General features: G+C 49.5%; 1 protein-coding gene across 1 annotated transcript in view; it reads left to right on the forward strand.

Moving 5' to 3' along the window:
* The window catches only part of KPNA7 (karyopherin subunit alpha 7), a 60,771-nt gene that overhangs the window by 18,219 nt on the left and 15,137 nt on the right, over window positions 1-27,415 (forward strand). Inside the window, exons 7-10 of the mRNA XM_062180131.1 lie at window positions 3,209-3,472; window positions 4,945-5,178; window positions 8,414-8,596; window positions 9,448-9,629. Coding sequence (XP_062036115.1) covers window positions 3,209-3,472; window positions 4,945-5,178; window positions 8,414-8,596; window positions 9,448-9,629 — 863 coding nt within the window. The remainder of the gene's footprint in view (window positions 1-3,208; window positions 3,473-4,944; window positions 5,179-8,413; window positions 8,597-9,447; window positions 9,630-27,415) is intronic.

The raw sequence follows: 27,415 nt of genomic DNA on the forward strand, positions 1-27,415 counted from the left end.
GGGAGCTGAGTTAGAAGTGGAGCAGCTGGGACTCGAACCAGCGCCCATATGGAATGCCAGCACTGCAGATGACAGCTTTACCCGTTATGCCACAATCGCAGGCCCTGCATATTTCTCTGGAGGGCATTAGAAAGGGTACATTTGTCTGTCACCCTAGCATAGTGAAAGCCATTGCCTGCAGTGCCAGCATCCCATATGGGCGCTGGTTCAAGTCCCAGCTGCTCTACTTTCCATCCAGCTCTCTGCTGATGGCCTGGGAAAGCAGTGGAGGATGGCCCAAGTGCTTGGGTCCCTGCACCCACGTGGGAGACCTGGAAGAAGCTCCAGGTTCCTGGTTTTGGATCAGCCCAGCTCCAGCCATCTGGGGAGTGAACGAGCAGATGGAAGACCTCTCTCCCTCTCTGCCTCTGCCTCTGTGTAACTCTCTTTCAAATAAATAAATAAATCTTTAAAAGAAAAAGAAAAACCTTAAGGTTTTCCAGAGCTGAACATCCTGAAAGTAGATGCTTGATGTCTCCACACAAAGTGCACAGAGATGGAACGGTTTGGCAGTGCTGTCCGTGGGTCATAACTAGGGTCTGAGTCTGAAGCTTACAGTCGGAGTTGGTTGAGGTGGCAACAGTAGAGGACTCCCAGGTTTAGGAATCGGGTTCTAGATTTGCCTCAAACAAAAATAAAGCGAGGCCAAGGGAGGCATGCAAACGAGGAGTGAGAACCCCTGACATGGCTGAGCCGGGGAAGGCCAGCCGTGACCGAGGGAGTTTGCAGAGGGAGCAGTGCAGAGGACCCAGACATGGTCCCGGGGTTCACGGGGAGCCCTGAGAGGGTGGCCAGGCGGGAAGTGGAGTGGTCTCGTCTTCCACAAAGACCCTTGGCGGCTGCTGGGGTGGAGAGCAGAGGGAGCTGGCAAAGGGGAGGCTTGGGGGGGGGGTTTGCTGTGCATGGGAGGGAAGAGGAGGGAACCAGGTGCTTCCATGTCTCAGGTTAGGTTGTTTCCACGACCACTCCCCTAGAGAAGGGGGAAGATGGAAGGAGAAAGATCGGCGCGTTCTCCGTGGTGTTAACCAAGGCAAGTTAGAGGCACCGTGACCGCAATGCCAGGTCGGTGCGTGTGCGGCTGTGCACAGTTGGGTGCTCCATGACGTCCAGCTGGGCGAGGTCAGCCAGAGGAGGGCTCGGGACATCTCACCTGACTGGCTGCTTGTGGCTTATTTGTTTCGAGAGGGGATATGAGTGAGAGGAAAGGGACAGAGAGAGCTCTCACCTGCTGGTTCACTTCCCACATGACTACAATCTAGGACTCCCAAGCCAGACACCAGGGGCTCAAAGTCTTCCATGTGAGTGACAGGAGTATAGTTTCTGTATCCCAGGTGTGCACTAGCAGGAAGCTGGAATTGTAGGTGGAGCTAGGACTCGAACTCGGGCCCTTTGATGTGGGATGTAGGCATCTCATTAAGTGGCTAAACACCTGCCTCCAGCCACTTTTTCTTATTTCAAAGGCAGATAGAGAGAGATCTTCCATCCACTGGTTCACTCCCCAGATGGCCACAATGGTCAGGGCTGGGCAATACCAAAGCCAGGAGCCAGGAACTCCATCCAGGTCTCCCATGTGGTTACAGGGACCCAAGGGCTTGGGCCATCCTCCACAGCTTTCCCAGGCACATGAGCAGGGAGCTGGATTGGAAGCAGAGAACCTGGGACTAAAACCAGCCAGCACTCTGATCTGGAGAGCTGGCTGACCTTGTAGGTGGCAGCTTAGCTCACTGTGCCATAACACGGGCCTCACGCCTGTTTTTTAAATGTTTTACTGGTGCACAGCTGTGCCTATTTATCCACGTGTTGTCTGCAATCATTTTGTGCTGCAAGGGCAAAGTTGAGTAGTTGCAACAGCAGTTGCAAACATAGGGCCCACAAGGCCAGAAATGTTTACTATCTGGTCCTTGACAGTAACGTTGGCCAACTCCTGACCTAGAGCATACAAAGGCCCCAGGACCACGAACTGGGAGCTCTGCTGTACAGACATCTGGCAGAGCCTCCAACACACAGCCCGTTCAGCAGCAGAAAACCAGGGGTGGTGTCGCTGGGGCCGAGAAGGGATTTGTCAAAAGGGAATGACTGACAGCTAATTCTAACACAGAGGGACGGTAGCTTAAGGACTGAGCGGCAGCCGCTGGGTTTGGTAACCTGGAAGGAACTGATTTCTATCGCTAACTACAAAGAAGTAGGGGCGGAAACCAGATGAGAATGGCTTGAAGAACAGATGGAAGCTACGAAAAAGATGGTGAATATAAATGTCTCCTTGAGTACAAACTCTGAAAACTAGAAGTGGGGGATGGCTGGGGAGGGGCCCAGGGCAGTCAGAGGGGAGGGGCTGGGGTCCCAGAGTGTGTTTCCAAATTGGTGGGAGGGAATTATGGGAGTGAGGTGCTCCTGGGGGCAGGATCTTTGCAGGCAGAATGTTCTGTGCCCAAAGGCAAGGTAGGAAGATGGCCCCTAAAATAAAAATCAGAACGGTGCTTACAACAGTGGAGTTTTTTTTTTTTTTAAGATTTATTTATTTATTTCAAAGTCAGAGTTACACAGAGAGAGGAGAGGCAGAGAGAGAGAGAGAGAAGGGTCTTCCATCCAACAGTTTGTTTACTCCCTAAATGGCCGCAATGGCCGGAGCTGCGCCGATTTGAAGCCAGGAGCCAGGAGCTTCTGGGTCTCCCACGTAGGTGCAGGGGCCCAAGCAATTAGGCCATCTTCTACTGCTTTCCCAGGCCACAGCAGAGAGCTGGATAGGAAGTGGAGCAGCCGGGTCTCAAACCGGTGCCCCTATGGGATGCCAGCACTGCAGGCCAGGGCGTTCACCCGCTATGCCACAGCACTGGCCCCTACAACAGTGGAGTTACAGAATGGTGGGAAGGCCAAGTAACTACTGTTTGATCTCTTTGTCAATGAAACATGAAATCGGGCGAGCCATTGAGCAAAGTGGAGAAGGACACTTTGGAGACCGTAGGAAACCTCCATCCAACCTGTGACTAGGAAAAGCGAAGCTCATTTGTGTCCTTGACGCACAGCACTGCTTAGCACAGGTTCTGATTGGAAGCTCACAAGCTCCGGTTCCCGCTGATCCATAGCGTTGACCAGAGAAGGTGAGGGCACACTGCCATTCGCGGTTTTCTCTCCTTGGCCCCCGATGCTGAGAGCAGTCTCCCCGTTACAGATCACATTTCTGCGGAACATCACATGGACCTTGTCCAACCTGTGCCGGAACAAGAACCCGTACCCTTGCGAGGAAGCCGTAAAGCAGCTGCTGCCGGTCCTCCTGCACCTCCTGCAGCACCATGACAGCGAGGTCCTCTCAGACACCTGCTGGGCCTTGTCCTACCTCACCGATGGCTGCAATGAGCGCATCGGCCGAGTGGTTGACACAGGGGTCTTGCCCAGGCTGGTGGAGCTCATGACCAGCTTGGAACTCTGTGTCTTGGTAAATGGCGACCTCGGGCCTGTTTCTTGGGCGGGTCCTGCTGAGTGGCGTCCGTGACTTCTGCAGGTTCTGTGCCCCTTGCCCCGGGTCTTCAAAGTCAGCTGTAAACCCGTGCCCAGAACAAAGGTTGGCACCGGCATTGCCTGGGATTTGCCACTCCTAGTCGAAGACTTGAATCTGTTTTGATCTAAAATCCTACTGGGCGTTAAGTAATGCAACTTTCTTCATTTGAAAAGTAGGACAATATAGGAAAATGCCGAGTGAAAATTGCTTATAATCCCAAGACCCAGGAACTATGCTTAGTATTCTTTCCTTCTAGTGGTCTCTACTTGTAGATTTCAACGGATTGGCTTATACTGTATATGTGTGTAAAGCTCATTATAACGTTTAAATTTCTTACACGAGCATAAAAGAAAATTCCTCTATCTTCTCCCTCATTGGTTTTTAGATACTTCAGATACAGACCAAAGGCAAATTAAAACCATTATCAGATGCTTTGCTAGATAATTAAACGTGATCCACTGACATAAACGACTTTGAAAGATGGGTATATGAGGGCACTTAAATTCATGGAAAAAATCTTTTCGAAAATTCTGCTCCACTATAAACGGATCTTTTACGCCCGTGCGTTTCCATGAACTTTTTGAAGACCCCTCAGATGATATAGCAGACGCCTTTACTCTGCCCCTCTTGCTTTCTGCTCTTACTGTGTAGCCGTGCAGTCTGGGTGATGCTGCGTTCTGAGAATAGCCTAGTATCTCCCCACGTCAAAGTAGGTTTGGGGAGTAGTGGTGAGGCATGTGGAGAATGCAAAGAGAGAGAAAAGGCGATTTCTATAGCAGTGGCTTCTCCTGGGGTCCTGGAGCCGACTGGAGCCCTCCTGCGAGGCCGCTACTTTGAGCTCTCGCCGGAGTAGCAGGTATGAAGCCCAGGAGGCGAGGAAGACTCTAGAGCTGTCGATGGGCTTCACTGAGGCTGCCACGGCTGTGCAGAGAAGCCCGAATTCAGCCCTCTGAGACCCAGTTGTAGACCCGGCATGGGGGGACCTCCAGTTACTGTGAAGGGGCTCGTGAATACCCCCCAAGAAATGTCAGAGGAATCGCATAAGCTCCAGTTAACTATACAACCAACGTTTGACACTGGTGCCAAATACAAATCCAGTGGATGCTATTCGTGATAAACGCTGTAATTGATGTAGCATTTCCCCATGGAAAGGGCAGCAGCACTTACGATAAAATTATCATTCAACCTCCATCCCACTTGAGCCAGAACTACTGGGAAGCTGGCAAGTATCGGGAAACTGTGTCAGAACAGCCGAGGACACTGAATTAGTAAGATCGTGGACATAGCCGTTGCCCACGGGCTTCTGGGGTATGGTCAGTGTGGCGTGGCTGGTGTCTGGGAAGGCACAGGACCGGGTGGGGTTGCCACTTTACCGTCATGGACTCGCAGCGCTAGCCTTGTTCTTGCAGACTCCTTCTCTGCGCACCGTGGGGAACATCGTCACGGGAACCGATCAGCAGACCCAGATGGCCATCGACGCAGGCATGCTGAGGGTGCTGCCCCAGCTCCTGAGGCACCCCAAATCCTCCATCCAGAAGGAGGCCGCCTGGGCCCTGAGCAACGTGGCCGCAGGGCCCCATCAGCACATCCAGCAGCTGATTACTTACAACTTGCTGCCTCCCTTGGTGGCTCTGTTGAAAAACGTAAGTGGCACCCTTGGCGTCCACCACCCAAGACCCCCTTCCACGGCCCCATGTTGAGCTCCTTCAAACATCCAGACACAGCAAAGCTGTGAGATGATGGATTCTTAGCTCTGCCTGGGGAAAGGGTGAGGCGATCCGTTCTGAGGAACCCATCACACGTGTGGGAGACCAGGCTAGCACTGGTCAATGAAAAGGTGCTGCCCATGGCTCAAACATCCAGAAAAATCATGAGCTGGCAAATAGTAATTTATCTCCAGAGATAGTGCCATCTACCCTCTACCTGTACAAAGACGGAGGTTTTGTTTTAGGAGAAAAAAATGTGTCCCGCTGTGGTGATGTCATGTGATGAAATGGTGTACAAATTAAACTGATTGAATAGAAAATTCAAACAAAAGCTAGAACCATAATAATGTTTCCCTCTTCCTCCTGTACATCACACCAGCCCGTTTTGGTGTGTGAGTTGTGGTTGAACCACCTGCAGTCAGGTTTCTTCCAGTGAGGGTGGGGGAGCAGGTGGTGGAGTGGCGGTGGGGAAAGGCTGTGCTCCTGTTCTCAGCCTGGTCCGTGCCAGGTATGGGAATAAGGCAAGAGGAAAAGGCCAGGTGTATAGTTCAAACCCAGCATCCTCCAATCGATTGGATACTGCCTATCCTGCTTTCTCCCATGAGTCCATACATGGTCTAATAAGAAACATCTAGCAATGCATCAGAGTCCTCACATTTCCTCTTTGTTTTTCATTTTTACTGTTAAAGAGAACAGGTTTCATGTATTTCTTCATTTTTAATATTTCAGCTTGACTTCTTTTCAGGATCTGTTGGCAGAATTTTTCATCCATGTCATAGATTTGTTTAACTCCTTTGTTTGCATAATCTTGTGATCATTCCTTTCTATTCCTTTTCAGGCATTTTGTCACTGTCTTCACATTCATGTTGTAGTGTTGCGTTCCTTTTGGGGGAATCATGTAGTCTTCCTTATTCATGTTTCTTGCATTTCTACATTCTTTTTTTTTTTTTTTTTTGGACAGGCAGAGTGAGAAAGGTCTTCCTTCCATTGGTTCACCCCCCAAGTGGCTGCTATGGCCAGGGCACTGCGCTGCTCTGAAGCCAGAAGCCAGGTGCTTCTTCCTGGTCTCCCATGTGGGTGCAGGGCCCAAGCACTTGGGCCATCCTTCACTGCACTCCTGGGCCACAGCAGAGAACTGGAATGGAAGAGGGGCAACCGGGACAGAACTGGCGCCCCAGCCGGGACTAGAACCCAGAGTACCGGCGCTGCAGGCGGAGGATTAGCCTAATGAGCTGTGGCGCTGGCCTCTATATTTATTCTTAGGCATGTGTATAAAGACCTGTTCATTTTCTCCTCTGACAGCTCTTATCTTTCAAAATGCCTCTGAGGCTTAGTGGAGTGTCTGCTCCGGCAGTGGATATCCAAAGGCGTGTGCTGGGTGGGGCCAGGGAGCTCTGGCCAGTGCTCAGCAGTGGGGCTAGAGTCCAGGCCATGGTAGATCTCCTTTATCATCAGTGGGGAGGGTATGATTGTGTCAGCTCACGTGATCACAGCATAAGCTCTCTCTGCCAAGGTGAGCCCACAGTGTCCAGGCACCTCACCGTCACAGGTACATGAACCACACAGAGGCTCTGTGTAAGCCAGAACCGTGAGCCTCTGAAGCCAGACACAATGACTTCCAAAGGCCCAGCCACACCCCGTCTCATGCCCTGTTGTAGTCACAGGGAGCGTGGGATCCACTCCCAGCCCCACAAGCCTCCCCAGTCCACAGAAAGAGCTGTGGTGTTCCCTGAGTCAGCTGCCTAACCAATAGTGAGTAGACAGGGGTGCTTTATGGGCCTAAGTGGATGCCCTACTGTCCACCGAACCTCCAGGCCAGGTTCAAAGTCAGCAGGGCCTGTGGATTTCTCCCTCTAACAAAATCTCACAGCAGCCTCTACTCGCCTTCATGAGGTGGCGTTTCCTGCCAGCCGGCTGCCAGGTGCTTGCTCCAAGAAGATAGGTCCCCTCCAGCCCCTGGTGTCCTGCTCACTGCTTCTGTACTGTCCCCACTGCTCCACAGGTCTCTCTTCCCGTAGAGTTTCCACTGTGAACGTCTCTGCAGCTGCCCCCTGGGAGTGCTGTCCCTTTTCTTCCGTTACCTTCCTGTGGTCAGATTCGGCATGTATTTTGCTTAATCATCCACCTTGGATCTCTGAGCCCTCACATTTCAGACTGTGTCTTTTGAACTTTAACTTGCTGGCTTGGAGCCATAAGTCACTTGCTTTGTTTTCGCTTTCCTCAAAGGTCGCAATTTGCCCCAGCCATAAAAGGGGACTAAGTTCTTCTGCCCAGGGCTGGAAGGATCCACAATAAATGACTCTGATATCTTTGGGCCAAGGGCTTTTTATAAATGCAGGTCATTCATTGAGGGATGCTTTGGTGATGAGTTGCTCCTCTGTCACTGCTGGTCTAGCCCAGTCTCCTAGAACACATCTGTGTCCCTAGCTACCTAGCTTCTTGCGCAGAATTTCATTGGGTGGCTGGCCGGCGCCGCGGCTCAGTAGGCTAATCCTCCGCCTTGCGGCGCCGGCACACCGGGTTCTAGTCCCGGTTGGGGCACCGGATTCTGTCCCGGTTGCCCCTCTTCCAGGCCAGCTCTCTGCTGTGGCCAGGGAGTGCAGTGGAGGATGGCCCAAGTGCTTGGGCCCTGCACCCCATGGGAGACCAGGATAAGTACCTGGCTCCTGCCATCGGATCAGCGCGGTGCGGCCGTGGCGGCCATTGGAGGGTGCACCAACGGCAAAAGGAAGACCTTTCTCTCTCTCTCTCACTGTCCACTCTGCCTGTCAAAAATTAAAAAAAAAAAAATTTCATTGGGTGGGAAAGACTAGGAATGTAAATATAGGCCCCTCTCAGCTTAAACCCCGAGCATATGCCCTAGTCTACACAGGTTAAGATTAGTTTACGTTCTGTTTTCCCCGTAGCCTGACACAGGAACATGAGTTTACCTTGACCTTGGAACTTCCCTCTGAGACCCCGTTTGAGTCTGCCCACCTGCTCCTTGGCTCCTCTGCTACCCAAAGATGCTCTCTTCTCCTGAAGAACTGGAGGCCAGCAGCCGAGGTGTCCGGTGTAGATGGCACGTACAGCCCTTGCTGCCACCTGCCTACCTGGAGAGTAACCCAGGGTGGCACTGCTGTATTGAGGTTCTGGGAGACCTGGACTGAACGTGACTGTTTGCTTTCTGCAGGGGGAGTTCAGAGTCCAGAAAGAGGCTGTCTGGATGGTGGCCAACTTCACAATGGGGGCCACCGTGAACCAGTTGTTCCAGCTGCTCCACTCGGGGGTCCTGGAGCCCCTGATGAGGCTCCTTACTGCCCCAGATGTTAAAATTGTCGTCCTCATCCTCGATGTCATCTCCTACTTCCTCCAGGTGAGCTGTTCTGAACACGTGGGTTCGTAATGGCCGTCTCCAACTGATTAAGACACTGAACTTTGGGCTGGTGCCGTGGCTTAACAGGCTAATCCTCCGCCTTGCGGCGCCAGCACACCGGGTTCTAGTCCTGGTCGGGGCTCCGGATTCTATCCTGGTTGCCCCTCTTCCAGGCCAGCTCTCTGCTATGGCCTGGGAAGGCAGTGGAGGATGGCCCAAGTGCTTGGGCCCTGCACCCGCATGGGAGACCAGGAGAAGCACCTGGCTTCGGATCAGCGCGATGCGCCGGCCACAGCGGCCATTGAAGGGTGAACCAACGGCAAAAAGGAAGACCTTTCTCCCTGTCTCTCTCTCTCACTATCCACTCTGCCTGTCAAAAGATTTCAGGGCCAGAACACCACATTTACCTGGCATTACTGAAACACCCTTTCAAACCGGATTTAACACCATTTCCTTTAACTAGAAGGAGCTACCCACCAAATGCGACGTATTTGTGGGCAACAATGTATTTGGCCCCAAATCCATCCCTTAAGATAGTCTAGAAGCATTGTATTTGATACAACGGAAATAAATGTTTATAAAAGTCAACATATTTATGTTGCATAAGTGTGTTGTACATACATGTGTCTATAGCTTACATACACATATACATACATTGTCAGATCTTGGCAGTATCTAAGATGGGGGGAAGCGCTTACAGCTATCAATGCATTTGGGAAAAGGGACAATGCAACTCCCCTTTCTGGAACGGTGGCCTTTGGTCTCGTCCGGCTGAGCCCCGAGGACTGGCAAGGGTTCTGTCGACCGAGGACCCCTGCCCAGGGTCTCCTGTTCTCTTGTGTGGCTCCCAGGAGGCTGAGAAGCTGTACGAGAAGGACAACCTGTGTCTCCTGATAGAAGAACTCGGCGGGATAGACCGGATCGAGGCCTTGCAGCTGCACGAGAACCGGCAGATCGCCCAAACCGCTCTGAGCATCATCGAGAAGCACTTCACGGAGGTCAGTGACTTCGGAGCGGACACAGGGGCCCTCTGGTGGGGCGCCACCTTGGCAGGTCACCACCGGGGAGGCAGTAGACGGGCAGGCTTCACACACACACACACACACCATAGGAGCTTCGCTTCACTTTGCTCACTTCTTTTTTTGGAGGGGTACAGGCAAGGCGAGAGCATGATAAAGTCATTTTTCTCTTTTTGAGAGGCAGAAAGAGCGTTCCCATCCATTGGTTCATCCTCAAATGCCTGCAATGGCTGGGGCTGAAACTGGGAGCTAGGAACTCCACCCAGGTCTCCCGTAAGGGTGGCAGGAACCCAATGACTTGAACTGTCACCACTGCCTCCCAGGGTGTGCACTGGCAGGAAGTCGGGGTTGGGAGCCAAAGCCAGGTATTGACCTCAGGTGTGGGCAGTCTGGCTGGGGGTCTAACTGCTAGGGTAAAGCCCTACCCCAAGGGTGCAGACATCAGAGGCAGCACCAGCTTGAAGAACATTTTGCCACTGACTGGATTTAGTCTCTTTCCAAAATACAGTGGGATGAAATTTCCCAGAGACTCCCGAGCTTTCCATAGGAGCAAGAAAGAGCTCGGGTAGCATGAGACATCTTTAGAGGCTTTTGGGAGGTATTTTAGCTGTTCGTGAAATATACAGCTCTATGATGTGAAGTGCAAACATCATCGCCACCCCTACATTTTCATTCTCCCAAGACGGAACTCCATGCCTCTCAAGCAACTCATCACCCCCTCCCCTCAGCCCTTGGTGTAACCACCATTCTCCTTTCCATCTCTCTGGAAGTGTTTTTTTTTTTAAATTAATATTTATGTATTCAAAAGGCAGAATGAGGGCAAGAGAGACAGAGCTCGCTCAATCTGCCACCTGCTAGTTCAGTCCTCAAATGGCCACAACAGCCAGGGCTGGGCCAGGCCAGAGCCAGGAGCTTCATCTGGGTCTCCCACATGGGTGGCAGGGACCCACATACTTGGGCTGTCCTCTGCCACTTTCCTGGGTGCATTAGCAGGGAGCTGGATTGGAAGCGGAGCAGCTGGGACTCAAGCTGGAGATCCGATATGGGATTGAGCTGCCAGTATCACAAGCGGTAGCTTAACCGTCTGTGCTGCAGCACCGGCCCCCATCTCTGTGAACTGAACTCCTCTACAGACCTGATATAAAATCATACACAGATCCAGGATCATACATAGAGTTGCACCCTATTTGTCCTTTTGTGACGAACTTGTTTCCCCTGAGCTCAAGGTCTTCAGGGTTCACCCACGTTGTGCTGCATGTCAGAACTTCATACTCCTTGAAGGCTGAATACTACTCCATTGAATGTAGGACCATAAACCACACGCACCCATCTACCCACCGATGGGCCCCCGGATGCTTTGTTGGCTATTGGGAGCAATGCTGTTATGGACGTATCTACTAGAATCTGTTAGCAGTTCTTTCCGGCCTAGACCCAGAAGCAGCACTGCTGGATCATGTGGTGATTCTAGTTTTAACTTTTGCAGAAGCACCACGCCACTTTCCATTGCACACCCCCACCAGCAGTACGTAGCGTTCGACTTTGCATCCCCAACGATATCCGTTTGTTTTCTGATTTTTTTTTTTTTTTTTTTTTTTTTTTTGCCAACAGCCACTCTAGTGTAGATCAAGTGGTAGCTCCTTTTTCATAGGAGCAAAGGGATCTGAGTTCCTCAGGGACCAGGTAAACTCGGGATGAGAGGTTTGCGGAGGGAGGGACGTTCCCGTTAAGTGTCAGACGGGAATCAGCAGCCTAATCCAGAGCAGTCGCATCAATACGACCAGCTTGGCGTTATTGCTAATTGGAAGCAGCCTGCTCTCAAAGCTGAGAAGACTGAAATGGAAATGAGCATCTTCTAAGCCAGTGGTTCCTGTGACAGTCTCACGAAAGGAGACTCACTCCTTAAAGGCAGTGAGATCCCTGGGGCTCACCAAGAACCCCAGGTTAAAGACCTCTGACCTAGAAGTAACAGCTATGTCGTTATATTCCCACTAACTGGAAGGACGGTGTCCCATGTATAGCAAACCTGCATTGAGAAATCGGCCAGTGAAGGGGTGGGCATTGTGGCACTGCAGCCAAGCCGCCACTTGGGACTTCTGCATCTTATATAAGGGTGCCAGGTTCAAGTCCTGGATGGTCTACTTCTGATCCAGCTTCCTGATAATGCACTGGAAGGCAGCAGCAGGTGACTTGGCCATCTGGATCCTTGTCATATATGTGGGAAACCCAAACTGAGCTCGGGGCTCCTAGTTTCAGCCTGGCCCAGACCTGGCTGTTGGAGTGAACTGGTGGATGGAATCCTTCTCTCTCACTCTCTGTGTGTATATCAGCCTTTCAAATAAAAGGAAGAAATTTTAATTCATATTGTTAAAACAAAAAGCCAGTCAAAAAAAAAAGTATATGACTCTACCTATTCAAGAGTACTTCAAATGGTCATGAAAAATTGAATTATAGGATGTTCGCTTAATGTGCAAAATTTTTAAAGTCCATAGTTTTTTCCATTATGTGACTTTTTGAAGATCCTTGTATGTGGCTATATGTTGTATATAATCAAATCCACAAAGAAAGTAGAATGGACGTTGCCCAGGCTGGGTAGAAGGGGAGGATGAGGAAGTTACTGTTTGATGGGGGCAGAGTTTCAGCTTATTAAGATTGAAAGATTTATATGAAAGTCAAGTGACAGGTCTTCCATCCACTGGTTCATTCTGCAGTCACAATGGCTGGCACTGGGCCAGGCCAAAGCCAGGAGCCTCTTCTGGTCTCCCACATGGGTGCAGGGGCCCAAGCACTTGTGCCATCTTGGCTCCTTGCTTTTCCCAGGCCATGAGCAGGGAGCTGGATTGGAAGTGGAACAGTCGTGACACAAACTGGCACGTATTTGGATTACTGGTGTGGCAGGAGGCAGCTTAACCCACTATGCCATGACGCCGGCCCCAGAGCTTCAGTTTTGCAAGATGAAGTTCTGTGGTGGGTGATGGTGATGGTTGCCCAACCATGTGAATGCGTTTAATGCCACTGCACTGTCGGTTGTGAAGGCAGAACATTGTGTTACGTGTGTCCTGGCACACACACAACCCTGAGAAATGTCTAAATGCTCCCCCTTTCAGCCTCTCCCTCGGAGGGACCTCGAGGCCCAATTAGAGCAAATTCTAATCCATAGAAGGTGTTAAGGGGTCAATGTGCGGTAAGAACCTTCTAGAGCCCAGAGGTTATAACAGTGCCTGTTCTCCCCTGAAGGAAGAAGATGATGGCATCGTTTTACCTGTCCGGGACAAAGACTATAAATGGAGAGCGTTCGTAGAAAAATGATGGCAAAGCACCCCAGCTTCTAAACCAATAACCAAACCCAAGGGGTACCATCTTCGTGACACAGCTCTCCTCTCTTAGTGAATCACCAATGTAAAGCTTTTAAAATCCATGTTAATAAAAGGTTCAGCACTTTACTCCTGCTCTCTGAAAACTTAAACCACTTGTGTCAGGACAATGGAGGGGATTTCCTCTTAAGAACGTTAGCTTTGGAGTTGACCTTGGAGGATCTGAGTTAAGGAACTTCAAACCAGTTGAGTGGTCCATGACAAGCAAGAAAAACTGACTTGCATATGTGACCTCACTGGTCCCCCATGCCTGGGCGGACAGTACTATCTATACCTAGGCTTTCTTAGCTCTGGCCATTAGTCTCTTGGCATTCTAGAAAGTTCTAAAATGATCCTGGAAACTCAAAATTTCTTAGCTTTCATGGAAAGTTTGAGTTTTTTTTTTTTTAATAGTTTTAGGGTAATGATTCTCAAATTTGAGTGTGTATCTGTACCTCCAGGGGTGCTTATTGGACCACAGACGGCTGGGCCCACCCCACAGAGGTTCTGACTCAGAGCCGAGCCTGAACACCTCATATCTCGGGAGTCCTCAGGTGATGCTGATGCCACTGTTGTCAGCAGCCATCTGGCTTGGGGACCAAAGTCAGCCCACTGCCTGTTCTGTAAATAAACACTCATAGGAGACAGCTACACGCTGTCCCTGGGTCACAGCATTTTATACTACCGTGGCTACAGGGACCCAGTGGCTTACAGAGCTGAAAATATTTACTGTCTGGTTCTTTACAAAAATGATTCATTGACTCTCTACATGGCAAGTTAACATGCCAGTGTGCGCTATCCCCCACCCCCACCCCAGCCCTCTCCTGGCTGATCACTTGGGTGTTTGATCTTTCAGAAAGACCTGTGTCACTTCAACGCGATGCACCCATCGAGGTGTACAGGTGTGATTAGGAAGGGGCCGGGGGTCTGTGTCTTATGTTGGGCCCCGAGTTGTCTCCAGGCGCCCACGACAGCAGCAGGAAGACTGTGCTCCCGACAGCCACCAAGGTCGTTGCCTTCAGAAAGTTCACGTCCCCTGCCCTGAGCAGGCCACAAGAGGTGGCGAGGGACTTACAAGATCCAAAGTCAGATCGGCCACCTGTTTTATGTTGCTGCAGCAGGCGGCCACTGATTGGGCCATGTATAAAGGAAAACAATGGATTTCTCAGTTTTGGAGGCCGGGAAATCCAACATCAAGATGCCAGAGTGTGTCAAGGGCTCTCTGGCTGTGTTGTCATATGGGGCGGGAGCCATGTGGTGGGAATGAGGGAGCTTGCATGGTCACCTCTAACTTCTCACAAAGCCACTGATGCCGTCATGACCGCGTCTAACCCTAATTACCCTCCCAAAGCCCCCCCTCTAAATAACATCGACAGGGTTGGTGTTGTGCCGTGGTGGGTTAGGCTGCCACTCGTAATGCCGTTGGTATCCAATGTCAGAGTGCTGGTTCAAGTCCCAGCTGTTCCACTGCTGATCCAGCTCCCTGCTAATGTGCCTGAGAATCGGGCAGCAGAAGATGGCCCAAGTGCTTGGGCCCCTGCCACCCACATGAGAGGCCAGAATGAAGCTCCTGGCTCTTGGCTCTAGCCTGAACCAGCAATCCTGGCTGTAGTAGCCATTTGGGGAGTGAACCAATGGGTGGAAGATCTTTCTCCCGCTGTCTTTCAAATCTTTTTAAAAATACCATCAACATAGGAATTTGGATGTATTTTTAAAGATTTATTTATTTGGGGGCTGGTGCTGTGGTGCAGTGGGTTAAAGCCCTGGCCTGCCGCGCCAGCATCCCATTATGGGCGCCAGTTCAAGTCCTGCCTGCTCCTCTTTCCTATCCAGCTCTCTGCTAATGCTCCTGGGAAAACAGCAGAAGATAGCCCAGATCCTTGGGCCCCTGCACTCACGTGGGAAACCCGGAAGAAGCTCCTGGCTTTGGATTGGCTCAGCTCCAGCCATTGCAGCCATTTAGGGAGGGAACCAGTAGATGGAAGACCTCCCTCTCTCTCTGTCTCTACCTCTCTGTAACTGTTTCAAATAAAATAAATCTAAAATAACTAACATTTATTTATTTGAAAATCAGATTTATACAGAGAAAGTGAGAGACAAGCAGAGTTTTTCTATCTGCTGATTCACTCCTCAGATGGCCACAATGGCCAGGGCTGGGCCAGACTGAAGCCAGGAGCCAGGTCTTCCAGGTTGCCCACGTGGGTAATAGGGGTTCAGGCACTTAGGACATCTTCCATTGCTTTTCCCAGGGCAATACAAGGAGCTGGATCAGAAGTGGAGCATCTGGGACATGAACCAAAGCCCAAAAGGGATGGTGGCATTGCCAGTGGTGGTTTTACTCATGACACCGCAACACCAGCCCTGAGATTAAGTTTTTGATACATGAACTTGGGATATATTCAGACCCCAGCACTACCCAACTACTAAGGCATGTGGGGTGTAGATACTCAGTCTCACTCTTGGAACCGTGGTTTTCTCTCTGCAGGGGAAGGAATGTCAAGAATTAGATACTCATAGTGTAGGAGAGGTTCAAGGGCTTGAATTCCTGCACCCATGTGGGAGACTCGAACGCAGTTCCTGGCTCCTAGCTTTGGCCTGGCCCAGCCTGGGCTGTCGCAGGTATTTGGGGAGTGACTCAGTAGACAGAGGACTAATTTCTCTCTCTGTCACTCTGCCTTTCAAATGGATAAATCTTAGGTTTTGGATTGTGTTGCATTTTCAGATCAGGCTTGCTCAACCTGTGATATGCTTATCAACTTCAGACCATCTTCTGATGTCCTTAATGCCTGGAGAGAATGAGTTTAACACCAAGCACTACCCTCTGTCCTACCATCGTCATTGGACCTCTTACTGGTCACCTTTATGTTTTAAACAGTACGCTTGTCCCGACATTTCTTCCTCATCAACTTTATTTACTTAGTATTTTTCTTCATCTTAGCGGCAGATTAATTGCAAAAACAGACCCAGTTTTCTGCCTCTCCCCATTTCCATGTGGTTTTTTGTTTTTGTTTTTTTTTTTGTTTTGTTTTGTTTTGATAGGCAGAGTGGATAGTGAGACAGACAGAGAGAAAGGTCTTCCTTTTTGCCTTTGGTTCACCCTCCAATGGCCACTGCGGCTGGCGCATCGCGCTGATCCGAAGCCAGGAGCCAGGTGCTTCTCCCGGTCTCCCATGCTGGTGCAGGGCCCAAGCACTTGGGCCATCCTTCACTGCCTTCCAGGGCCATAGCAGAGAGCTGGCCTGGAAGAGGGGCAACTGGGATAGAATCCGGCGCCCTGACCGGGACTAGAGCCCGGTGTGCCGGAGCCGCAAGGCGGAGGATTAGCCTGTTGAGCCACGGCGCCGGCCATTTCCATGTGTTTTGCAATGTGACTTTACACAAGTCGTCAAGAGGCAGAATCTGTTTTCCTACCCCTTGCGTCTGGTTTTGGCCATGGACATGTGTTGGCCACCAGGATGTGGCTAACACGGTGTGGTGGGGGGACTTGCGTTTGCCGCCAGGTGTGGCTAACACAGTGTGTAGCATCAGCCTCTGGGTTCTTGCACTCTGCTTCTGCTCTCAGGAGCTCTGCCAGCACCGCTCCCCGGGCTAGGGCCGGCCTGCTGGGGGAGGAGTGGCCAGGCCAGAGCGCTGACCTCTAGACAAGCATGAGCCCTCTGTGACCGAAAGAACTGCATCTGTGCCCAGGTGAGGTGAGGATTCTGGCTGACCCGTCACACTTGGGAAGAGGAGTAAATGCTTACTGTTTATTGCCACTGGGCTTAGGGTACTTGATTACTCAACAGTAACTGAATAATAATTTGAGTCAGCCTCTTCCCCTGCCTTTCTTCATCCTTACTTCTCTCAGATGCTATTTTATTTCATCAATAATTTGCCATCTGCTCTAGACTTCAGCAAGGCTCTTGGTGCTTCAGATGTATTCAAATTGAAACTCAAATGGCATTGACATAGTTACAAGGAAACTGTTTAATACTGAGTTTAGGGGTGGCTCCAGGATTATAATTCTTTCTCTCTGGGTCCAATTTTATGACTTTGACATTGAGGTTGCTCAAAAAAAAAAAAAAAGTTCTCATTCTCAAAGTTAAATGTACTTGGTCTGGCGCTGTGGCATAATAAGTTACGCTTCTATGTGAGGCACTGACGGTCATATGGACGCCAGTTTATGTCCTGGCTGCTCCACTTCCGATCCAGCTCTCTGCTGTGGCCTGGAAAAGCAGCGAGAGATGGCCCAAGTCCTTGGGCCCCTGCACCCATGTGGGAGACCTGGAAGAAGCTCCTGGCTCCTGGCTTCAGATCAGCCCAGCTCCTGCCATTGAAACCATTTGGGGAGTGGACCAGCGGATAGAAGACCTCTCTCTTCCTCTCCCTGTCTAACTCTGCTTCTCAAATAAATAAATAAATCTTTTTTTTTCCAAGTTAAATGTACAAGGGGACTTCAAAAAGTTTGTGGAAAATGCAGTTAAAAGATAAATCTGAGGGGCCTGTGCTGTGGCGCAGTAGGTTAATCCTCTGCCTGTAGCACCAGTATCCCATATGGACGCCGGTTCTAGTCCCGGCTGCCCCTCTTCCAATCCAACTCTCTGTGATGGCCTGGGAATGCAGTAGAAGATGGCCCAAGTCCTTGGGCCCCTGTGCCCACATGGGAGACCGGGAAGAAACACCTGGCTCCTGGCTTCGGACTGGCACAGCTCTGGCCGTTGTGGCCATTTGGGGAGTGAACCAACGGAAGGAAGACTTTTCTCTCTGTCCCTCTCACTGTTTGTAACTCTCTCTCTCAAATAAATATATAAAATATTTAAAAAAAAAAAAAGATAAATCTGATAGAAAACCATTTGTATTCTGTGCAGATTTTTCATAATGAGCACTTTTCACAATCTTTTCAAATACCCCTCAAATATATGGATTTCAGGGTTTTTATGCCAAAATAAATATCTTTTAATGTGATTCTTCCATTAACTTTGGAAATGCACTCATTTCTGATGGTTCACACACACACATACACACAAATAGAAACCTGCATGGGCCATGCTTTTCCTATACACATACATACCCACCCATGATAAAATATATTGTGTAAATTGGGCACAGCAGGAGATTATGAACAGCTCAGTATTCAGTCTAACTGTCCCGGAATCTGTGTAAGCCTCTCTTCCTTGCAGTAATTGGCTGCAGTCATTCTCTTCATCCCTCGCTAGTGTTTGTAACAAGGCTCAGTGCTCTGGAGCAACACACGATGTCAGTTGGAATGTGTTTTCTGTTCACATCTTCCTCCCACAAACGCAATGCCTTTGCCATACTAACCAAACACTATCACTGTGGTTATAACCTCTACAGCTGAGGGCAAGGTAGAAAAACCAGAACGAATCTCAATCTCTCTCTCTCATTTATTTATTTATTTATTTATTTATTTATTTATTTATTTGAAAGGCAGAGTTAGAGAAGGAAAGACCGATCTTCCATCTCCTGGTTCACTCACCAAATGGCCGCAACAGCCAGGGCTGGGCCAGCAGAAGCCAGGAGCTTCTTCCGGGTCTCCCACATGGGTGCAGGGGGCCATCTTCTTCTGCTTTCCCAGGCCATGGCAGAGAGCTGGATCAGAAGTGGAGCAGCCGGGACTTGCACTGGCGCCCATAAGGGCTGCTGCTGCTGCGTCTGTAGGCTGTGGCTTCACCCACTGTGCCACAGTGCCAGCCCCATCTCCCTCTCTCTCTTTAATTAGAGACAGTACTCCTACTTGCTCGTTCATTCCTCAGATGTCCACAACAGCTGAAGTCGAGCTGGAACCAAAACCAGGAACAAAGAACACAACCCAGGTTTCCCACGTGGATGGCCGGAAGCCAGTTAAGCCATCCCAGCCGCCCCTCAGGGTTACACATTAGCGGGAAGCTGGAGTCAGGAGCCAGAGCCGGGTTTGGGGCCCAGGCACTCTGACCTGGGGTGGAGGCATCTTAACTGCCTGCCAACTCTGAAGATAACGGGGGCTCACTGCCGTGCGTCTGCTCATGGGGCTGCCCGCCGCCGGGCTCTCCACGCCTCCCTGCCGTCCTGTGTACCCGCCAGCGCTCTCCGGCACGGTCCCTGTTTGTTCGGCAGTTTCTGCGCTTGCAGTTGAAGAATGTTAACGGATAGGTACGAGCACTGAAAAACTAGACCCTTACTCCAGCTGTTCAACTAGAGTTATTAAATCACATCAGTTTAGAAACATTACATAGAAAACTGGGAATTTTAAAATAGAACTACAATGTAAAAAATTACATATGTATAATACATCATGTTAATAGTATGCATATTCAAAATCTAGTATGTAATATTTGTAAAAATGTATTAAAAATTTTAAAACGGGCTGCTGTTGTGGCTGCTACCAGCACCATCAGCATCCCATGTCCGAGCACTGGTTCGAGTCCCGGCTGCTCCACTTCTGATCCAGCTCCTGGATAATGTGCCTGAGAAAGCAGCAGAAGATGGCCCAAGTGCTTGGGTCCCTGCGCCCGTGTGGGATGTCCAGGTGGAGTTCCAGGCTCCTGGCTTCAGCTTGACCCAGCCCCAATTCTTGGGGCCATTTTGGGGAGGGAACCAGTGGATGGAAGATACCTCTCCCTCTTTCTTTTTATCTCTCTAACTTTCAAATAAATAATATATAAAATAAGTCTTTAAATTTTTTAAAATTTTTATTTATTTTTTTTGACAGGCAGAGTGGACAGTGAGAGAGACAGAGAGAAAGGTCTTCCTTTTCCATTGGTTCACCGCACAATGGCTGCTGCAAGCCACAGCAGAGAGCTGGCCTGGAAGAGGAGCAACCGGGACAGAATCCGGTGCCCCGACCAGGACTAGAACCTGGTGTGCCGTCGCCACAGACGGAAGATTAGCCTAGTAAGCCATGGTGCCAGCCGGTCTTTAAAAATTTTTAAGACTAAGAATGAAAAAAATGGCTCTACCTCTCCAACACAACTATTTTTTAAATGCTATCTTAAAAATTTTTTTAAATTTATTTACTTGAGTGGTAGAGTTAGAGAGAGGGAGAGACAGAGAGAAAGGTCTTCCATCCACTGATTCCCCAAATGGCTACAATGGCTGGAGCTGGGCCAATCTGAAGCCAAGAGCCAGGAGCTTCTTCTAGGTCTCTCACGTGGGTGCAGGGACCCAAGCACTTGGGCCATCTTCGACTGGTTTCCCAGGGCATTAGCAGAGAGCTAGATCAGAAGAGGAGTACCAGGGATAGAAACTGGTGCCCATATAGAATGCTAGTGCCTCAGGTGGAGGCTTAGCCTACTATGCCACACCATCCCAGCCGCTATCTTTCTTTCTTTTTAAAAAGATTTATTTATTTGAAAGGCAGAGAGCCAGAGAAAGAGAGAGGTCTTCCATCCACTGGTTCATTCCCCAAATGGCTACAATGGGCGGAGCTGGGCCGATTGGAAGCCAGGAGCCAGGAGCTTCTTCTGGGTCTCCCACACGGGTGCAGGGGCCATGGACTTTGGCCATCTTCTGCTTTCCCAGGCCACGGCAGAAAGATGTATTGGAAGTGGAGCAGCTGGGACTTGAACCAGCGCCCATTTTGGGTGCCAGCACCACAGGTGATGGCTTCACACACTACACCACAGTGCCAGGCCCTCTTTTTAAATTTTTTTTAATGCTTATTTTCATCTACATGAAATGCAGAGTGATAGAGAAAGATGTCTTCCATCCTCTGATTCACTCCTCAAAAGCCTGCAACAGCCAGGGCTGGGCCAAGCCAAAGTCAGGAGCCTGGAATTCTACATGGGTCTCCCACATGGGTGGCAGGTACCCAAGTACTTGGGCCAGCCTCCTCTGTCTCCCAGGTTCATTAGCAGGGAGCTGGATTGGAAGCGGAGCAGCCTGGGCTCCAGCAGGGATGTGGGAGTTACAAACAGAGCTTAACCAACTGTACTACAGTGCCTGCCCCCAACCAAACTATTTCTGTTTGTATTTTCCATTCTAGTTTGAGTCTATGTACAAATTTTGAGGGTCTTAAAATGCTCTTGGTAAACTCATATCATGAAAAAGCTATACCTAGATTTTAGAACTTCTTTGTACCCAAATAAACTGATATTTTGATTCCATTATCCATGAACTTTTTGGAATACTTCTGTATGTTTTTAATCTGTTTGGGATCACATTGTTTTCCAATATTTTAAGCATCATTTCTCACCCCCTCTTGCAGTAAACTGAACTTGAGGGGAGGCAGTAGTGTGTTTTACAAAACATATGTACTGGGGCCCACACTGTGGCACAGCATGTTAACGCCCTGGCCTGAATCACCGGCATCCCATATGGGTGCCGGTTCTAGTCCTGGCTGCTCCACTTACAATCCAGCTCTCTGCTATGGCCTGGGAAAACAGTAGAAGATGGCCCAATCCTTGGGCTCCTGCATCCACGTGGGAGACCTGGAAGAAGCTCCTGGCTCTTGGCTTTGGATCGGCGCAGCTCTGGCCGTTGCGGCCAGTTGGGGAGTGAACCAGCGGATGGAAGACTTTCTCTCTCTCTCTCTCTCTCTTTCTTTCTCTCTCTGTAACTCTGACTTTCAAATAAATAAATAAATCTTTAAAAAACAAAACATATGTCTTGAAGAAAAAAAAGTATTAAAGTTTCTGGTGTTGTGTGGCTGGTTAAGCTGCCGCCAGCTATGCCAGCATCCCATATCAGAGTTCAGGTCCTAGTCCTGCTGCTCTGCTTTAGATCTGGCTTCCTGCTGATGCTCCTGGAAAAAGCAGTGGAAAAGAGCTAAGTACTTGGGCCCCTGGTACCCAGGTGGGAGACCCAGATGGAGTTCTGGGTCCCCGGCTTTGGCCTGGCTCAATGCTAGCCTTTGCAGCCATTTGGGGAGTGAACCAGAGAGTGGAAGACCTCTCTCTCTCCATCTCTCTCTCTCTCTCACTCTCACTCTCACTCTCACTCTCACTCTCACTCTCATTCTCACTCACTCACTCTGCCTTTCAAATATTTTTTTTTAAAGAAGAAGTCTGAAACCCGGTGGAGCTTAGACACCATTGCCCGAGTGGTCTGACCACACAGGCTCAGCATACTGCCCGCCTCTTCCTCCTCCTCTCTTAGCCAGCCATTCTTCACATCACCTAACAAAGGAGCATTTGTCAAGTGGAAATACTGATACCAACCTGTCTAGCCAGCTTTACAAAAAGGAGCTATTTGCCTTTTGTGCAGGGTCTGGGTGCCATGAGATGTGTTAGTCACCTCCTGGCGAGGTGCCCATGTGAACTCTGCACCTTGTGGTGAGTGGCAGGGCCAGGAGGGGAGGTAGGAGGTGTGGCTGGCCAGAGCTCGGCTTACAGCACCAAAGGGGAACTAGAACACCCAGGCCTTGGCATCGGCCCCCGGTTTTCCATGTAATGAGAAGGATTGGGGCTCTCTGGGTTAGCCACGTTTTCTGAAACATGGACTGTGTTTAAAGATAATAGCATGTAAGGCACAAGATACTTTGGGCCTCGCAGGGAAAAATGACTTAATTTGGAGCCACAAGCCCCGGGTTCCAGTCCGGGCTCTTCCTCTTCACAGTTCAAGCCTGGACAAGTTGTGCAATTCTCTTCTCCATTCAGTGCCGCCTCTCAATTCCTTTGATCTGCAGTTTTCCACCCATAACATAAGAAAGTCAGAAGTCAAAGCAGTGAGGCAAAAATGTTCATTCTCAATTTCCAATAGATGGGAGCCCAGCAGGTCAGCTGACGCACTGTGCATCTGGCCAGGGGTTCCTACCAGTGACCAGCAGAGCAGGGACTGTGGCTCAAAGCCCCATGTGTAGGTTAACTGTGCGTGATCCATTTCTCCAAAATTTAACAGTTAAAACAAAATTGAACCTGGTTTTTGTGTGCAGAGCATCTGAAGACAGTTAAGTTGAGTGGTTCTAGTTCAAAATCTTTCCTAAATAAATCTTGAAAAACAAAATAAAAAAAGAAAGGGACCAGCATTGTAGCGCTACCTAAAATGCTGGCATCTCATGTGGGCATCAGTTTGAGTCCCGGCTGCTCCACTTCCAATCCAACTCTCTGCTGTGGCCTGGGAAAGCAGTAGAAGATGACACAAATCCTTGGGCCCCTTCACCCACGTGGGAGACCCAGAAGAAGCTCCTGGCCTCAACCTGGCCCAGCCCTGGCCATTGTGGCCATTGGAGGAGTGAACCAGTGGATGGAAGATCTTGCTCTCTCTCTTTTCTCCCCCAACTCTGCCTTTTAAATAAATAAATATTTATTTATTTTTTGAAGTCTTTCCTGAGGTTGCAGTCAAACTTCTGCTCAGAATTGTCACTCAGGTATAATCTGAAGGCACCGATTGGGGAGGATCTACGTGGACATTCACTGAGGTAGTGGTTAGCAGGCTTCAGTCCTCACTGGCTGAGCTGGGGATTTCAGGTCACTGCCCATGGGCCTCCCCCTTGGCTCCTTACATTTCCTGACGATAGGGTAGCTTGCTTCTACCAGAGCAAGTGATCCAGGAGTGTGTGTGTGTGTGTGTATAAGAGAGAACACCCAAGACAAAAGCCACAGTCCTTGAGGACCTAATCTTAGAAGTGACACACCAAGGTGGGCATTTAGCCTGCTGCTAAGATGTCAGTTAACACACACTTGTCCCCACACTGGTGTGCCTTGGTTCAGTTTCTGGCTCCGACTGCTGACTCTGGCTCCTTCCAATGCCAGCTACAGGAGGCATGGTGGTGCCTCTAGAGGTTGGGTTGCTTTCATCCATATGGGAGACCTGGATTGAGTTCTTGGCTCCTGTCCTGACTGTTGCAGGCATTTCGGGGAGTGAACCAGCTGTTTCTTTTCTGTAAAAAATATTTTTTTTTGACAGGCAGAGTGGATAGTGAGAGAGAGAGAGACAGAGAGAAAGGTCTTCCTTTGCCATTGGTTCACCCTCCAATGGCCGCTGCGGCTGGCACATCTCGCTGATCCAAAGCCAGGAGCCAGGTGCTTCTCCTGGTCTCCCATGCGGGTGCAGGGCCCAAGCACTTGGGCCATCCTCCACTGCCTTCCTGGGCCATAGCAGAGAGCTGGCCTGGAAGAGGGGCAACCGGGATAGAATCCGGCGCCCCAACCGGGACTAGAACCCAGTGTGCCGGCGCTGCAAGGCGGAGGATTAGCCTGTTAAGCCACGGCGCTAGCCGTAAAAAATATTTTTTAAATATTTATTTTATTTATTTGAAAGAAAGTTACAGAGTGAGATAGAGATAGAGATAGAGATAGAGGTCTTTCATACGCTGGTTCACTCCCCAGATGGCTGTGATAGCCAGAGCTGTGCCAATCCGGAGCCAGGAGCTTCTTCCGGTCTCCCACGTGGGTGCAGGGGCTCAAGGACTTGGGCCATCTCCTACTGCTTTCCCAGGCCAGAGCAAAGAGCTGGATCAGAAATGGAGCAGCCAGGACTAGAACTGGTGCTCATATGGGATGCTGGCACTTCAGGTCAGGGCTTTAACCCGCTGCGCCACAGCGCCGGCCCCTAAAAAAAAATAATTTTTTTAAAAGACATGACATACCATTACTCAACCATATGCTGTTGGTGGTGCACACTAACCCTGGTAGGATATGGGAAGGGCTACACAGAGATGTAAAGATGTGAAGACAAGGAGACAAGAATCACCTGGGAGGCTGGCTACACGCTCTTCCACTCTGCTGTGGATTCTTATTTGAAAAACATCATTTAGATGATAACTCAGGGTCTTTGGAGTCTCAGCAAAGAAGTAGAAGATACAAGTAGAAATACTAGAAATGAAAAATACAATAAATGAAAGAGAAATTTCTGGATGGGCTCAACAGCAGAATGGAGGAGACAGGAAAGAATTAGTGAACTTGAAGATGGATAATGGAAGGAAACCATTAAACCTCCAGGTTTTAATACCAACTTACAGGAAATGTAGATGAGAAACATACTAAATACACTCAGAGCTATAGTCAGCAAAATGAATACTAATAAACTCTGTAGGACAGGCCGGCGCCGAGGCTCAATAGGCTAATCCTCCGCCTGCAGCGCCAGCACCCGAGGTTCTAGTCCCAGTTGGGGTGCCAGATTATGTCCCAGTTGCCCCTCTTCCAGTCCAGCTCTCTGCTGTGGCCCGGGAGTGCAGTGGAGGATGGCCCAAGTGCTTGGGCCCTGCACCCACATGGGAGACCAGGAGGAAGCACCTGGCTCCTGGCTTCGGATCAGTGCAGCGGCCATTTGGGGGATGAACCAACAGAAAGGAAGACCTTTCTCTCTGTCTCTTTCACTGTCTAACTCTGCCTGTCAAAATAAATAAATAAATAAATAGATAGATAGATAAACAAACAAACTCTGTAGGACAAACAACTCAGTTTCTTCATCTAATAAATTCCAACCAAAAAAATTGCTCATGGGGAAACTAGAAAGATTTTAAAGACTTGTTTTTTTTTTTTTTTTTTTTAAGGTTTGTTTATTTATTTGAAAGGCAGTGTCACAGAGAGAGAAGGAGAGACAGAGAGAGAGGTCTTCCATCTGCTGGTTCACTACCAAAGTAGCTGCAACAGCCAGGACTGGGCTAGGCCAAAGCCAGGAGTCAGAAAATTCTTCTAGGTCTCTCTCACATGAGTACAGGGGCCCAAACACTGGGGCCATCCTCCACTGCTTTCCCACACACATTAGCAGGGAACTGGATCAGAAGTGGAGCAACCAGGACTTGAACCGGAGCCTATATGGAATGCCAGCACTGCAGGCCATGGCTTTAACCTGCTGAGCCACTGCGCCAGCCCCTTTAAAGACATGTTGGTCAGCCAGAATGTTTAGACTTTATTGGTATTCTGATTCCAACAAATGTAAAAATAAATACATAATACATTTATGAGACAATTAGAAACTCGAACATTGAAGGTTAGGTAATATTAAAAAAATATTGTGAGGATTTTTTAGGTTTAATCATTGCATTGGGGTTATTTAAAACCACGTTCCTCTTGTACAGGGTGATTACCGACGAAATGATGTGTAGAATTTGTTTCCAAGTATTATGGGAAGTAGAAGAGCGACATAACATGGGAAGTAGAAGAGCGACATAACACGGGAAGTAGAAGAGCGACATACTCACGTGGAGGAAAGATTGGCAATGGGATGATGGTTGTTATGGCAGGTGCTGGGTCCATGGGGAGGGTTATGTTCTATGGTGTCTTTCTGTGGATGCTCGAAGTTCTCCATAACAAACATTTAAAAAGAAGAGAGAGGCTGACATCGTGGGGCAGTAGGTTAAGCTGCTGCCTATGATGCTGGCATCCCATACTAGAATGCCAGTTTACATCCTGGCTGCTCCACTTCCAACCCAGCTTCCTGCTAATGCACCTGGGAAGGCAGCAGAAGATGGCTTAAGTGCTTGGGGCTCTGCCACCCATGTCCTAGGTATGTTAGTAGGGAGCTAGATAGAAAGCGGAGCCGAAGTGGAGCATCTGGGATTCGAACAGGCACCCATATGGGATACCAACAACACAGGCAGTAGCTTAACACACTGCGCCACAATGCCTGTCCCAGTATCATTCTTAAATGAACAAGAACAAGAACCAGGAACTGGGGCTGGCACTGTAGCATAGTGGGTAAAGCCACTGCCTGCAGTGGTGACATCCCAGTTGGGTGCCAGTTCCAATATAACTCTCTGCTGTGGCCTGGGAAAGCAGTAGAAGATGGCCCAAGTTCTTGGGCCCCTGCATCCACGTGGGAGACCTGGAAGAAGCTCCTGGCTCCTGATTTCAGATCAGCGCAGCTCTGTGAACCAGCAGATGGAAGACCTCTCTCTTTCTCTCTCTCTCTCTCTGTGTCTCTCACATAAATAAATCTTAAAAAAACCAAACAAACAAACAAAAAAACTAGCAAACATCACCAGACATTTGAAGAAGGCCTCTGACATAATAGGTATATTGCTGAACAACACGCCAAACTAGTTGGAGGAGTTGCTGTAGAACCCCCAAACTCGGTCCACTTATCTGACACACAGAGAGCCAGTCACTGACTTTGGGGTAGTGGAAGGAAGTAGGTATTTACGACAAAGCACAGAGCAAGGACTTGGGCAGCTATTGCTTAATTCCCGGGCTCCCTAAGGAGTTGGGGGTGAAGGTTCTTAAGGAAGACCTTTCTCTCTGTCTCTCTCTCTCACTGTCCACTCTGCCTGTCCAAAAAAAAAAAAAAAGAAAGAAAGAAAGAAAGAAAGAAAGAAATTGGGGCTGATGGTGTGTGATGAGCTTGTGTCCAAGTTCCTGGTCATCCAGCGGTGCTCGGGAGCTTCCTTTGATTTGGTCAGTGATGATGGCCAGGTGGGCTCCAGTCAGTCTGGAGGTTCTGTGAAGGTGGCAGCTATATTCTGCCCTGACCTGGAACTCCCCTATACGAATCGCCCCAGGACAATACTGGCCATCAAGGTTCTTATTTATTGAAGAAGCAAATGACTCCTTGAGTCTGGTGGTAATTAGGGCCTTGTAAGGCCAGCTGGACCA

This window comes from Lepus europaeus, chromosome 21, assembly GCF_033115175.1.
Source record: "Lepus europaeus isolate LE1 chromosome 21, mLepTim1.pri, whole genome shotgun sequence".
In the NCBI taxonomy this organism is placed as follows: Eukaryota; Metazoa; Chordata; class Mammalia; order Lagomorpha; family Leporidae; genus Lepus; species Lepus europaeus.